At 38.3% G+C, this 14,664-nt stretch overlaps 2 protein-coding genes across 3 annotated transcripts; one reads left to right on the forward strand and one right to left on the reverse strand.

Annotated features, from left to right (window-relative positions):
• Window positions 1–2: 2 nt before the first annotated feature.
• Window positions 3–2,192, reverse strand: LOC128020933 (protein dpy-30 homolog). Its single transcript, XM_052607755.1, has 5 exons — window positions 2,040–2,192; window positions 1,607–1,647; window positions 1,448–1,495; window positions 1,138–1,289; window positions 3–208 (listed from the first exon to the last, which is right to left on the reverse strand). The coding sequence occupies exons 1-5, from the start codon at window positions 2,047–2,049 to the stop codon at window positions 136–138; spliced, it is 324 nt and encodes a 107-aa protein (XP_052463715.1). The 5' UTR covers window positions 2,050–2,192; the 3' UTR covers window positions 3–135.
• A 660-nt stretch (window positions 2,193–2,852) lies between these two features.
• Window positions 2,853–14,657, forward strand: LOC128020898 (spastin). 2 transcript variants are annotated; one of them, XM_052607701.1, is made up of 17 exons: window positions 2,853–3,343; window positions 4,946–5,029; window positions 5,319–5,402; window positions 6,547–6,627; window positions 6,731–6,888; window positions 6,977–7,128; window positions 7,976–8,069; window positions 8,426–8,500; window positions 8,594–8,665; window positions 12,154–12,229; window positions 12,315–12,406; window positions 12,503–12,585; window positions 12,666–12,708; window positions 13,029–13,108; window positions 13,194–13,264; window positions 13,353–13,393; window positions 13,639–14,657. In XM_052607701.1, exons 1-17 carry the CDS (start codon window positions 3,016–3,018, stop codon window positions 13,762–13,764), a joined length of 1,740 nt encoding a protein of 579 aa, XP_052463661.1. In that variant the 5' UTR covers window positions 2,853–3,015; the 3' UTR covers window positions 13,765–14,657. The 2 variants fall into 2 exon arrangements, with proteins under 2 accessions (XP_052463661.1, XP_052463668.1); XM_052607708.1 differs by having other exon boundaries at window positions 3,320–3,343; window positions 5,231–5,402.
• Window positions 14,658–14,664: the final 7 nt, after the last annotated feature.

Below are 14,664 nucleotides of genomic sequence, written 5' to 3' on the forward strand. Positions count from 1 at the left end.
TGGCTGCTTGAACTTTTTATTAGAGCTTAAAAAAACTACAAACAAACAATTTGAAGAGTTTGACACCATTACATATAAGTTCACAACACAAAACAAAAAACTGAAAGACTTGGGGTTACATCGCACGCTGTGCCTTTAATTCCGTTCCTCAAACTGAGACTTGTTCTTCAGTAAGAATGCAGCTAAAAACTCTATGGGATTCGGAGGCCTGAAGGAAGATGGAGAGTGAAATTAAATACATGAACTTAAATGATGCAAGGAAGTAATGTTAATTTGGTCAGGCTAAATAGTTTCATTATGTTTACATAGTGTAGATTCAGCAATGTACTGAGCCTCAGGCCACCCAAGATGTAGTTTATTTCTTCATTAGAACTGATTTGTCAAAATGTAGCATTGAAACACTTGCTCACCAATGGATCCTCTGCAGTGAATGGGTGCCGTCAGAATGAGGGTCCAAACATCTGATAAAAACATCATCAGCTGATGTCTTGTGAAGTTGTGAAGTGAAAAGCTGTGTGTTTGTAAGAAACAAATGCATCATTAAGATTTTAACTATATTTTTATTTTTGCTTCTGGTTAAAATATTGTCTCTGTCATAAAGACTGCTCATCTGAATAAGTAGAGAAATATGCACCGTTTATAAGCGAAAAACATTCAAAACAGCTTTAAACAAACATGTCTGTTGATTTTGATGTAAGAGACAACAGAAGATTTTCATTGGAGAAAGCTGGATTCATTAAATATCGACTCATATTTTGGCAGGATACTATGGTTATAACTCCTTGATGATGGATTTGTTTCTTACAAACATGCAGCTTTTCACTTTACAAGACGTTAATTGATGGACTGGATTTGTGTTGTGGATTATTGTGATGTTTTATCAGCTGTTTGGACTCTTATTCTGACGGCACCCATTCACTGCAGAGGATCCATTGGTGAGGATGTGATGCTACGTTTCTCCAAATCTGTTTTGATGAAGAAATAAATCTTTGATGGCCTGAGAGTGAGTACTGAGACATTTTTGGGTGAACCATTCCTTTGAGGCAATCTTAATCCAAAAAACTAAAATAAAAATCATGTTCATGTAGTTTTGTGTTTGGAATGAACTAAGCAAGAAGTCTGTGCACTAATGCAGACCTTTCCTTGGCCAGAACTGACAAGCCCTGCAGGAGAATAGGAACCACGGTCTGATCCAAGTACGCTCGTGTAGGAAGGCTCTGCAGGGTCTGAGGGTCCACCTTCTGTTTGATGACCTTTTCAGCCGTTGTTTTCTCATTCTCCACTATTCTCTAGACAAACACACAGAAGCACAGAAGTTATAATACAATCATAGAAGAAAGACTTTATTCACACTGCAACCAATTCTGAATGTTTTTTCAAATGCAGTTTTTAAGACTGTCAATATATATTCCCAAAACTGAAAAACAAAACAGTTCTGATGTTGTACCTGGATGTTTTCACTGAGGCCATATTCTGCATGAGGATTTTCTGGGACCTAAAATAAACAAGAAATTCAATAACAACACCTGAACGAGGCAAACTGACAGTGCTTCACTTGTATTGAAGACAGAGTCTTCCTGTAATGAAATCGTGTAATGCTGCTCACAGGAGTGTGTCCCTCCATGCTCTGCTCAGCATCAGTGTGTTCTGAAAGGATCAACATAAAACAATTGAGCTACACTAACACCATAAATCACAGTATTTTTTATGCTGGTACCGCTACAGTCATTTTTGTACAGGCATCATAATAAAACCGTCTGGTCTCATTGAGAAATGACCATAATAACAGGTTTAGAAACTCAAGCACACAGTAATCTCCACCTGTATGTGCATGTATGTACACTCACACACTGCAGTGAATGGCGGGATTCAATGGGAAACTACAAAAAAGCTCAACGCTCACAATAATGCTCATAATCAAGAGATATAGCACTCATAACCGTATCCTAACTCTGACTAGGTCTAGAACTACAGCAAATATTACCACTGCACAATTCATCAGAGCAAAATAAGTCACAAAGCTCAGAAACAGCACTTACCGTCCGCCATTGTTTGTTGTTGGTTTCTACGCAATTGACGTAGCGCATGCGCAAATCACACGATTGAAAGACGCGACGCGAGCGTGGTTCTAAAATGGGCGAGGACTATAATAAGTCTCCTGTTTTTAACTATTTACAGTGTATTCATATTGCGTTTCTTATTAGTATTATTCAGGTGTAAAGCATTATCCAAACCACTGATGAAGATAAACTTTAACGGTTTGGTTACGCGACACGTTACTTTACGCTGGGATTCAGGGTTGCCAGGTTGTCACAACAAAACCCGCCCAATCAGGATCTAAATATCACGTTATTGGGGTCACTTCATCATGGACCTGGCAACACTGCCGCGATTGAGAAAGTGTGCCAATCACTATCGTTTGTGATTACAAGGATAGTCTTTGTAAACACGAAAAATATAAATAAACAAATAAAATAAAACAGTAAAAAATATCTATAATAATAAAATAAAAATAAATAAATAAACTGATGACATTCATATTAACGTAATGACAGAAATATGAACATTTTACAACATTTAGTTAAATTGTGTAAATAAGAAATTGTGAGAAAATGTGAAAACACAAAAGATTATTATATAAAATAAAAAAAACGGAAAATTACGCTTCACTTCCAGCAGGGGTTCAAAGTTATATGTAATAATACAAGCGGATGCTCTGATATCCTGCTTTCTTATAAATTCATACTTGTTTAATAAGACATGTAAAAATGGGCCAGGACAATTTCATTTTATGTAACGTTACTCCATGAAAATACAACTTGTTTTTTTCTCTCTCTTTCTCTTCCGCTTAATGCCCGCGACGCGATGTGGTGTACGTCATTAGCGTGAGACCATATTCAGAGACTTCCGAGATCGATCGATGCTGGCAAAAAACAAACCGACATAGCAGAGAAATATAGCCCTTCTTTGTCAAACTCCTGGCCAGTTATGGTATGGAGAGCCCGAGTAGGGTGAATGAATTCTGGGGACCGACCGAGACGAAGAGGATCAGCGCGTGCAGGAGGACGCACCCACGGACAGGTGTCTGACAGAACCGGACGGACTCCGCTGGATCGGCTGCGCTGCTTCCTCCGAACCGTCTACCGGCTCCCGGTGTCCCTGCTGCGAGCTCTCCTGCTGCTCCTCTGGTGGCTGTCCCGGCCGATCCGCCTAACCATGGCGACCAGATCCAAAGACCACGGGTCCGAGGACTGTGAGGAAACCGCAGAGCTGATCCGAAACTACCACAAACAAGCGTTTGAGTTCATTTCTCTGGCTCTGCAGATCGATGAGGATGAGAAAGGTATCTGTTTTTACTACCTTTATGCATGTTAAAACACACACACACACACACACACACACACACACACACACACACAACAACAACAACAACAACAACACACATGTTTGCTTTTGTGAAAAGTGGGGACATCCCATAGGCGTAACGTTAATGGTTTTTATACTGTACAAACTGTATATTCTATGACCCTACACCTGCACCTAAACCTAACCCTCACAGGAAACTTTGTGCATTTTTACTTTCTCAAAAAAACTCATTTTGTATGATTTATAAGCGTTTTGAAAAATGGGGACATGGGTTATGTTCTCATAAGTCATCCTCTTTTTGTAATACCCGTGTCATACCCATGTCATTATACAGAGTTGTGTCCTGATATGTCACAAAAACAAGAGCACACACACACATTTATATATATTAAATTATAATGAATTAGGATCATGTAGTTTGTCGGCCACATTGATTGACATTTCAGTAGTCTGATGTGAGAGTACTCAGAAGATATGAATGGCTAGCGCAGATACCAATAAATAGAGAGTGGGCTGGATAGTGACCATTAATTGCTGGTTTATTTGTTACGTATGCTAATTATTTATAATTATAGCAAGACCTAACCAGGCTGACCTAGTCACATCCAGATGATTAAACCGGTTTGGACCATCCATTTAGAAACCATTTAAAAGCACCAGAAGCTGGGTTTTTCAGGAGAAATATAGTCATGGTTTCTGTTTTAAGTGCTTATACTCTTGACTAAGAATACGGCTCTGAGATAATGACTGATCTGGGATCAGATCTTGGATGTCAGCCATGATAAACCCGGCCCCAGAGCTGTCTTGGCGGTCAGTCAGACAGTTCGGATGCAGTGGTGCTGTTAAACCCCAAATCGGCTTGATCTCTGAGGTCAGTAGAGTTGAGAGGCCTGATTCAGGTCGACAGGGAATGTCCTCATCAGCAGCTGAATGGAAAATGAGGCCCCATGTACTGAAGCTCTGTTAAGAACTGAATAAGTGGCTCAGTTTTGCATGTCTGTCCCCACATTTTTCTATCATGGCACCTCCTGTTTCTTTCTTATTTTAAGGCTTTTCACTGTGCACCAAACTCTGCATTAAAGTCCTTAAACCCTGGTTTAAATCCACTACTAACCAAGATTTTCACACTTGTCATTTTTGTCATTTAAACCATCTTAGTGAGTACCTCATTAAATATTCATGAGAACATTGAAACATTGTGACCTGGATTTGTTCCACTCGTCACATCATGTGCTTATGTTGTTTTCTGTAGAGATGCCAGCGGCGTCAGTGAAAACAAACGACTCCGTTCAATAGTTTCATTGGCTGTTTCTCAATCCCATCATGCTCAGGGCCATATGGCTGGGCCTGCATGACATTTAGCATGTGCATATTTATATTAAGAGCATCTTTTCCAATTTAAAGCTCCTTTTGAAGCTTTAACATAAAGCATTGACAGCATGGTACTGACAGTAAAAAGCTGAAAAATGAACTGCATCTGCAAGTTTTACTCTGAAACCCAGGCGTGTTGGTTTAGGTTTGCAGTATTATTATTATTTTGTATGTATATAACGTGTCTAATCAGCATGTGGTGTTGTAGGTGATAAGAAGCAGGCGGTGCAGTGGTACAGAAAAGGCATCGCTGAACTGGAGAAAGGCATCTGTATCCAGGTCACTGGAGCTGGTGAGATGATTCAGTCATATTGATTTCTGGTAGTGTGTAAACAAACTATGTGATGTGTTTTAATTACACTAGCTTTTATTTTTAATTTCATGACAGAATGCAGCCTGTATTATGCTTCAATGCATCTAACATGATTTCATGGTTTAAACTATTATAACAGCATTGATTGTAAAAAAGCTTGACCCTGTTTTCTTCCATAAGGACATGATCAATCAGTTCCCAAGTCCCACCCTGCAGTTTATTTTCCTCTCAATAAGTTTGACAGAAGGTCTTCATCTGGCTCTTGTAGGTGAGAAGGCAGACAGAGCCAGAAAGCTTCAGAACAAAATGACCAGCAACCTCACCATGGCCCAAGACCGGCTGGAGCTTCTGGGTAAGCGGACGCAGTGAGGTCACGAGGATGTGCTGCTGATTCATCAACTCTTCTGAGAGATGATGTCAGTTGTTGTGTTTGCACGCTCTCCTGAGAGAGCCGTTCGCCTCACTCTTCTGTGAAAGCTTGCCTGTGCTCCTGTGTGATTGTTAAATGATTCAGCCGAACCCGATCATATAAAGGTGAAGTGTTATTTCATGCCAGACCATTGGCAGAAAAAATGTGTTGAAATGAAGACTTATATGTTTGTCTCTGCACATTAAAGTGGGAGGTGAGTAAGCATTTTAAAAATAAACACTTCCCTTTTATTCAATCAAGCACTGTTTCATGCACACACGCTCTGTTCTTATTTTTCGATCAGCATATAACTCCTTCTATGTGTTCCTGCTTTGGTTCTAATCAACCAATCAAGAACATGCCCAGGTCACCCTAAAAACATAAGAAAAAATCATTTAAAGTTCACTCAAAGAAAAATAATGACTATTGGTTTATTTTATTGTTTTGTTTACTGTAAAGCCAAAACAATAATCTATTATTAGTATGTATTATATATATATATATATATATATATATATATACACACACACACACACGTGGGGACTCTCCATAGGCGTAATGGTTTTTATACTGTACAGACCGTATTTTCTGTGGCCCTACACCAACCCTACCCCTAACCCTGACCCTTACAGGAAACTTTCTGCATTTTTAGATTTTCAAGAAACTTCAATCTGTGTAATTTATTAGCTTGTTTACCCGTGGGGACCTCAATTTAGGTCCCCACCGTGACACGAGTCCCCATGAGTCTGTGTGTATTCAGGTTTAAGTCCCCACCAGAATAGAAAAACAAGTACACACACACACACAGACACACACACACACACATACATATATTTGTTATTTTTGACTAAACAATTAATTACAGTATTTTTGCTGTACTGTTTATGTAATGTAAAGTAAAATGTTTAAGTGTCCTGAAAAGCATAATAAAACAAGTACAAATTATAAAATTATAGATTTCACTCTATTTATTTTCTTTCTTTCCTATTTTGAAGTGAAATGCGACCTGGATGTGCTTTTCACCCTGTCAGTTTCCTCTTAAATGTCTATTTTTCCTCCGTCTCTTTCCTTTTCTGCGATCACAAAGGCAAACTGCTTTCGAAGTCCCCAGCAGAGGGCTGTTCTGATCACACTGGCCTGTCTTTCTCCAATGGGAACCTGCGTCCAGGTGGGTGTTTGCTTTAGATTCACAGATAAATCTGTGTGTTGTGTCAGATTCTGATCAGAGAGATTCAACACTCATGTTTCTGTGTATGTTCTTGTTGCTGCAGGCAGTGGAGCAGTTTCCAAAAAGAAGGACACTCTCACAATCACAAGTCAAGGCCATCCGCGGCCCAAAAACCCACCCAAATCTGCGTCCGCGGGTGCCCTGCACCGCACATCTTCAACCGGTCACAGCAGCAGGACCGGCCCTCAGAACAACCTGAAGGTTCGTCCCACAGGGGTCAGACCTCATCTGATTAGGTTTTGGAATAGAGTGTGTGTCTGAACTTTGTGTGCTTGTTTGGTTTTTGTAGGGGCCTTCGGGAAGAGGCGGTAACAGACATAACGTTAGAGCCAGCAACACCGCCACTGCGTCACCTCAGAGGAAGAGAGACGTGAAGAACTTGAACTTGAAAAATGTAGACAGCAAACTGGCCAGCCTCATCCTCAATGAGATCGTAGACGGGTAACATTAATAATGTTCAAAATAAATACAGCAGATATTTTAATGCATTACTTTTGTTCACAGAATTGTGAGAAATGTGTTGTATATTAATTGTTTAGAAAAAGTCTGCACTTAAATATCACTGTTTATTACAGTGTTTTATTAAAATAATGCATATAAATGATAATAATTAAATTTGCGTGTTTAATGGAAAATAAGCTTTATTTTGAAGTATATTATAAGTATATATTTATTGCATCTAAAGCCATCTGTTTAAACAGAGTACATAAAAATGATTTCATATAGTAATATGAGATATATATATTATATATATAGTACATATTAAAGTACATCAGTGAAATAAAAACATCATTTTTTTTTTATGATTTTTCAAAGAAGTTTCACCAAGACTGCATTAATTTGATCAAATAATACAGTAAAGTGAAATTATTATTACAATTAAAAATAACTGTTTTCTATTTTAATATTTTGTAAATTGCTATTTATTTCTACTGATTTGCTGCTCAAGAAACATTTCTGTTTATCCGTGTTAAAAACAGTTGTGATGCTTAATATTTTTGTGGAAACTGTAATCCTTTTTTTTTCAGGGTTATTTGATGTTCTCCAGAACATTTAAAAAAAAAACAGCCTTTACACACTACTATTCGGCAGATTGCTGTATCACGGTTTCCACAAAAATATTAAGCAGCAAAAATGGTTTTCAACAATGATGATCATAAGACTGATTTCTGAAGGATCATGACATAAATATAAAAAAGAAAATATTGAGATATGTTTTGAGATAATATGCAATGGTTAGGAGTTATAACATTGGAGCTGATGATTTCTGTGCTTGTGTTTGTTTCAGCGGGGCTGCGGTGCAGTTTGAGGACATAGCAGGACAGGAATTGGCAAAACAGGCACTGCAGGAAATCGTGATCCTGCCTGCTCTTCGTCCAGAGGTTTGTCTCCACATCTGTAAACATCTGGCCCGGTTTAAACTGTTTTTTTTTCTTAAGCGAAAGCAGTTTGATGCAGCCGGCTGCTGGGCTGGTAAACAAATATTATTATTTATTTTTTTTGGTTCATGTACACTACGTTAAAACCACTGATGATGTCACTTAGCTCCAGACAAATGTACTGTGAATCAAAATTTTGTATTTAGTAAATTTATGGTGGTTAAATTATTCTTAGTATTCTGCAGACTTGATTCTTTGTTCCTGTCTGTTTACATGCTTCAATATTGGTACTCTGTGCTGCTAATTAATATCATAGAAAACATTCACAATTATAAAGATCTTTATGTTGATCTTCCCAGCTGTTTACTGGTCTCAGGGCTCCTGCTCGAGGGCTCCTGCTCTTCGGCCCCCCTGGAAATGGGAAGACCATGCTGGTAAAGCACAGTCAAAAAAACTTTTTTTAGATGCATTTTTACATATATACCATAAGAACAGTACCGAATTTGATCTTTTCCATTTCCTCACAGGCGAAAGCTGTTGCAGTGGAATCTAACGCTACGTTTTTCAACATCAGTGCTGCCAGTCTCACCTCCAAATATGTGAGTATTCATGAGATGTTGCTTAGAGATGGTCTAAGGTAACTTAAATAATTGCAAAGGTGTGTAGCCCTTCTAGCGTTTGTTAGTTTTCTTATTATTCATCCTAAGTTAGCAATGTTACCCGAAGTTGGTTGAGACTGTGCCTTTTCAGTTTATTAGAATGAAACATTGCACTCTTCTTTAGCACCATGATCTGAGGGCATCTGCCAGATTTGGCGACCGCCACACCTACAGGTCTTGAACGCTCAAAAATGGCAGTTTTTGCTAATAATTAGTGAGATGTTTGTCAGAACATGTTTCAAGATTTGTGAATGTGTCTATGAAATCTTGAGTCATGCCGAATCTACCGATACCACTTTTGCAGGATTGGATGAATTTTCCTGTCGGCCATTTAGAAATGTGTTGTGATTTATCATTATCCTGTCCTCACTTGTATGAATCATTGACAACTCATCCTGAAGTTATCTGTGAAGTTTGAAGAGAGCGCCACCTAGTGTTTCGAAGATAATTTCTCCCCCAAAAAGTCTATAACTTTTGAAATAATTGTCAAAAAATATTTTCCTAGCGTAATTGTGTTGCTAATCACTTAACATGCTAGTGTATGCTTTTTCACCTTGGAAGGTCTTCTTGCTATCAAACTAATCTGGCTTCCATGTGGTGCTGTGAAAAGCATCAAGCACCCAACCAAAGAATGCCCAGATGGTTTCTGATATGCCATGGACATTATATTGCACTTGTTCTCATTTACTCTTTCAGGACAGCATTGCACTCATTTAAAAAAAAAATGTGTTCGTTCTCACCTTTAATCTTTCCTCAACATCAGGAAAACTTGGTCCACCATGATATGCGGACAGCACCTGAGGTTTGAGGGATCGATTCCCACGAGTGTATTCCATGTACATTGTTTTCCTCTTGTTTTCATGTATTCTTTTTAGTTCAGCATGGCACTATTTAATGATTTTTAGCATGTCAAATATATTTAGAGTTCTCACTTTGAATCTCTCCTCATAGACTGTCCTCAGCATCATTGGCTTTATGTGGCACATCATAAGTTACTGGCTTTCCAATCAAAAGGTTGGATGTTTGAATCTTGTATTCGGCAACATCTTTATCATATCTTTTATCCTGTTTATTTGGGGCCAAGCAGCAAAGGGATAATTTTCTTCCTTTTTCTCCTTCTTTTCTCCTCTTCATGAATTCTATATATGAAGAGTTTGGTTCTAAAATGCGATAAATGCCATTTAAATTAGTTTCCAGTATTGAAAAGGCAATTTTTAATTTTACGCAAAATGCAAAATGCGAAATGCGAAGTTTTTTCCCGTTTTTTTCAAACTGTGACAAACGCCAGTCTCCTTTCTCTGCAGAATGCGATATATCAACCAATCACAGCACACCATTCCACACACTCTAGACAGTAATGGTGGTGCTTTGAATACACCCAGCATCCTAGTTTTCCTCATCTACTTCATGAATTGTGTATATATATATATATATATATATATATATATATATATATATTTATGTATAAGGGCTTGACATTAATGGTAAAGCGCCCACCCATGCACTATAAATAGACGCTGAAGTGCCAGCTAAGATTTGTCACTTTTTCACAGTGTAGTATTTATCTCTACACTGAATGGCTCCTAGTGCACAATGTAGACGATAGGGAACGATTCAGACTGTGTAAATAAGCTTTTGATTGGGGCAAATGAGGTCTTGTTTCACGTTGTTTCACATGAACCGTGGCAGCGCACACAGTCTGATCCGGACTTTGGCTCTGATCCAGAGACACGATCGCACGGAGTGGATCATATGCACGAGTCGGCATATATTAAATTAAAAATTAAATTTATGCATTTAGCAGACGCTTTTATCCAAAGCGACTTACAGTACATTCAGGCTATCAATCTTTACATATCATGTGTTCCCGGGGAATCGAACCCCCAACCTTGCGCTTGCTTGCTTGCTTGCTAGCGCAGTGCTCTACAGGAACACTATTGAGCTACAGGAACACTATTATTATTATTATTTATTGATATTAAAAACTTTTACAACTACTGAACCTCAGCATGTTTATGATCGCTATTTTGTTTGTACTAAGAGTTTCACATTGAATCTAGGAGGTAATCTATTAGACTTTGGCTGTCAAATGCGGCATTTATTGAATGAATCAGCCATTTGAACAAATCGGTTGAATCAATGACTCGCTCAGAAAGACTGTGACTTGCTGCCACCTACTGGTGTGGTTTGGTTTCACATTTCAAAGGATAATTGCATTTTCCCAATATTTCATATTTGTATGTTAAAAAAAAGTTAATCATTAATTTTACTCATCTTATTTATGCATTTGCAATTTTACTGTTTAAATGGATTCATGGAAACATCTAATCTTCATTAAATTCTGAGTAAATACAACTAAATGGGACTTTTGATGCAGCTTCTGTTTCCTCTGCAGTGGAATGATGGAGTTTGTTGAAACTTATTTAATTGAAATGGTAACAACCATACAGTTTCTTATTATTCTAAATCAGTGTGCTGATAAAATAAGAATTTGACGTCAATTGTACACATACATTAAATAAGGTTAGGAAAATATCACCTTTCATAAAGTTAATAAGTATCTTAGAAATCAGTTTAAGGCAAATATCACAAAAATGCTGATTAAAGTAAGACCTGATAAAGCACTGACGAGTCCACTGCAAAATAAATAACTACTACTATTCACTCTGTGTTTGTTATCCTACATAATTTGCTAATCTATTATCATGCTAATTACAAGCTTTTCTTTTTGAATATGGCTTGTGGTTGTCAGGCAAACTTCTGAGCTTATGTTTATGTCAACACAGATGTGTATATTGCATAGATGCTTCATTATCAACTGTTTCTATGGGCCACTATACATAAGCCGTGTGCCATATTGGAAGGGTCCACTTGATGTCATTCACCATAATATTTAATGATTATAAAGTGTTGCCACAATCTGTTGGTTCACACATTTTGTGTGTTCATTGTCACACTGGAAGCTCTTCTTGGCATTAGGGTTAGTGTTTCCTCTTCATGGCACACCATGACAAACGAGCATCTGGATGGAAGGTTGTCTCTTTTTCATGTGTTTTTTTCAGTTTAGCATTGACTTATTTTTAATTTTTGTTTTATCATGCAAAATCTCTCCCCTGCATCATAACAAGCTTGTCACATTGGTTAAGCAGCAGGCTTCCCAACAGTATGGCTGTTTGTTTGAATCACTTGTTGAAGTACTGCAACTTTTTTTTCTATGGCTTTACATTTTATCTAGCGTTCCCTGTGTTTTCGTGCTGGCTGAATATCACTGTTTTAAATAAATACTGTTTAGTGGTGTCTAAATATTATTTTATGCATCATATTATGGTTGCTGCCATTTATGAAGGCAATAAGCCACTGTGTGTTGGTGTTGCGCTCCTTTTGACTGTGGCTTAAAAAGGTATTCATGTTGTGGTGTGTGTGTTCAGGTGGGAGAGGGCGAGAAACTGGTTCGGGCTTTGTTTGCGGTTGCTAGGGAACTGCAGCCGTCAATCATCTTCATCGGTGAGAACTGTCACTCAGACTCATTCGTTTGCTTCAGAAGCTGGGTGTTTCTTTAAATGCGTGATTAATGGTGATTTCGGTGCAGATGAGATCGACAGTCTGCTCTGTGAGAGGAGAGAGGGCGAGCATGACGCCAGCAGAAGACTCAAAACAGAGTTCCTCCTCCAGTTTGATGGAGTAAGTGTGTGTGTTTTATCTGAAAATTCAACACAATTTCTGATCACTGGTGTCTGACTCTCCCGGTGTGTGTGTGTGTGTGTGTGTGTGTTGTAGGTGCAGTCAGGCGGAGATGATGACCGTGTGTTAGTGATGGGAGCCACTAACAGGCCTCAGGAGCTTGATGAGGCAGTTCTTCGGTAACGTTGACCTGCAGTCACACACACTTACTTTCAAAGCCTTTATAATGACATCCCCTAATGTGCTTTTCCCCTCACAGGCGATTCGCTAAACGCATTTATGTGGCTTTACCTACAGAGGAGGTACTGTGTTCACACCAGGGTTGGGCAAAAGTGATCGGTTCTCTTTCAGATCATGGTTGTGAATTTTAATTAAATTTATGGACATCAGTTGGTTAAATTGCTTCTTTTGTCCTCATTTGTAAGTCGCTTTGGATAAAAGCATCTGGTAAAATGTAATGTGAATGTAATGCATTGATATTTTTCCTTTAATTTAGTAGTACATTTGAAAACAGCAGTCATTTGAATGTAATGTTCATGGTTTAGGTTTTACAGTTATTTAGCCATGAACACCAACACTAATTGACTGTGTGTGTGTGTGTGTGTGTGTGTGTGTGTTTCAGACTCGTTTGGAGCTGCTCAAGAACCTCCTCCGCAAACACAGAAACACTTTATCTCAGAAAGAGCTGAATCAGTTAGCCAGGTGAAGCACCGCTTCATATTTCGGTAGAGTATGCGTATGAGCATATTAATGCTGGGTCTTTTTGTGTTGTACGGTGTGTTTTCAGGATGACTGAGGGTTACTCCGGCAGTGATCTGACCTCGCTGGCTAAAGACGCTGCTCTTGGTCCTATACGGGGTACACTCATATGTCGATTATACCATGACATTTGGTCAAGAGGTGGACTTCTTGCTAGATAATTGTGTCCTGTTCTTTCTCAACACAGAACTGAGGCCTGAACAAGTGAGGAACATTCCAGCCAATGAGGTACAGACTTTTGTTTTTCATATTTTTATTGTCTATATGTAAAGATATATAGTGTCTAATGTCTATATAGTTACACTAAATTAGATTTTCATTTTGCAACCGCAAACGTTTCCATACAATAATGGGCTTAAAATATTAAGAAGTTTACTTGATGCTGCTTAAAGTGTTCTTTCATATTCTATTTTTAATCACAGCATGTATCATGCAGTGTTTCTCCCTCACGTTCCTGTCTTTTTCCTGTTCAGATGAGGGACATCCGTTTCTCTGATTTTGTGGATTCGCTCAAGAGGATAAAGCGGAGCGTCAGTCCTCAGACGCTGGAACAGTACGTCCGCTGGAACAGACAGTACGGAGACACGACCGCTGTATGACACCAACACGCTCTATGCAAGGACGACGTGGAATTAAAATCTTGGGAGGGAATTTGTATCATTTTGTCTTTTCTATGACTTTGCTTTTGCCTCGGATCTGGTCTTTGTAGCTCAGGTGGAGATTTTCTTTGACTCAAATACACCCAGAGCTCAAGACGATGTGGACCGCATAGCGAGACGAGACTTTTCTACAAAGCCAAGAAGCATTTCCTTTAATTCAGCACCTTCATTGCTGTGTGGATGATAAAGCAGTTGGCGTCTGTGGCGTTTGTGTGCTCTAGGTGCAGATGCATTTGTTCCTCTCTTATCTAGATAAAGTGAATCCTGATGGGAAATGATGTGTGCAATGTACAATTAAAGAATGTATTGTTTGATCTCCTGATTAGAAACCATTTAGACTGACCAGCATTCCTTGTTTTAGTTTTTTCCCCCTCCATTTCCAAGCACTAGGGGGCATGAGTTGAGACTGAACGTAAATGTCTTCCGCTAGTACTGAATTCATGATATTGCTCCATGTACAAATGTTTTTTGAGTCTGGGGTGTCTTTAATAATGTTAAATGTTTGCAGTGAGCAAGCGGGAAACCATCTGATTCATTTGTGAAGTTCTTGACAGACTGATAGCAAGATTGGAATGTGTTGTTTTTTGAAAACCGTTTAAAAATATTTGAAATGATGCGTCATATTTATAAAAAATAAAATACTTTTACGATCTGAATGTAATTTCGAAGTTAATGTCAGTCTAAGAATTCAATAAATCATTAATGGCAGATTTTGAAATGTTTGCAGTGAGCAAATTTGACTTTTTTTTTTTTTTTTTGTAAAGTGCATGTTAAAAAGCTACATATTTAAAATTATATTGTTACTATAAAATAAAAACTAAATATTTTCTGAATATTAGT

This window comes from Carassius gibelio, chromosome A1 (genome assembly GCF_023724105.1).
Source record: "Carassius gibelio isolate Cgi1373 ecotype wild population from Czech Republic chromosome A1, carGib1.2-hapl.c, whole genome shotgun sequence".
Classification (NCBI taxonomy): Eukaryota; Metazoa; Chordata; class Actinopteri; order Cypriniformes; family Cyprinidae; genus Carassius; species Carassius gibelio.

Excerpts from the sequence above, each read along its gene's own strand:
- LOC128020933 (XM_052607755.1), bottom strand. Across the intron at positions 1,496-1,606 it reads GCATGGAGGGACACACTCCT|GTCCCAGAAAATCCTCATGC; the intron begins GTGAGCAGCATT and ends TGTTTATTTTAG. Across the intron at positions 1,290-1,447 it reads GCCTCAGTGAAAACATCCAG|AGAATAGTGGAGAATGAGAA; the intron begins GTACAACATCAG and ends GTGTTTGTCTAG.
- LOC128020898 (XM_052607701.1), top strand. The coding sequence starts at position 3,016 with ATGAATTCTGGGGACCGACCGAGACGAAGAGGATCAGCGCGTGCAGGA. Across the intron at positions 8,666-12,153 it reads CCAGTCTCACCTCCAAATAT|GTGGGAGAGGGCGAGAAACT; the intron begins GTGAGTATTCAT and ends GTGTGTGTTCAG. Across the intron at positions 12,586-12,665 it reads CTTGATGAGGCAGTTCTTCG|GCGATTCGCTAAACGCATTT; the intron begins GTAACGTTGACC and ends TTCCCCTCACAG.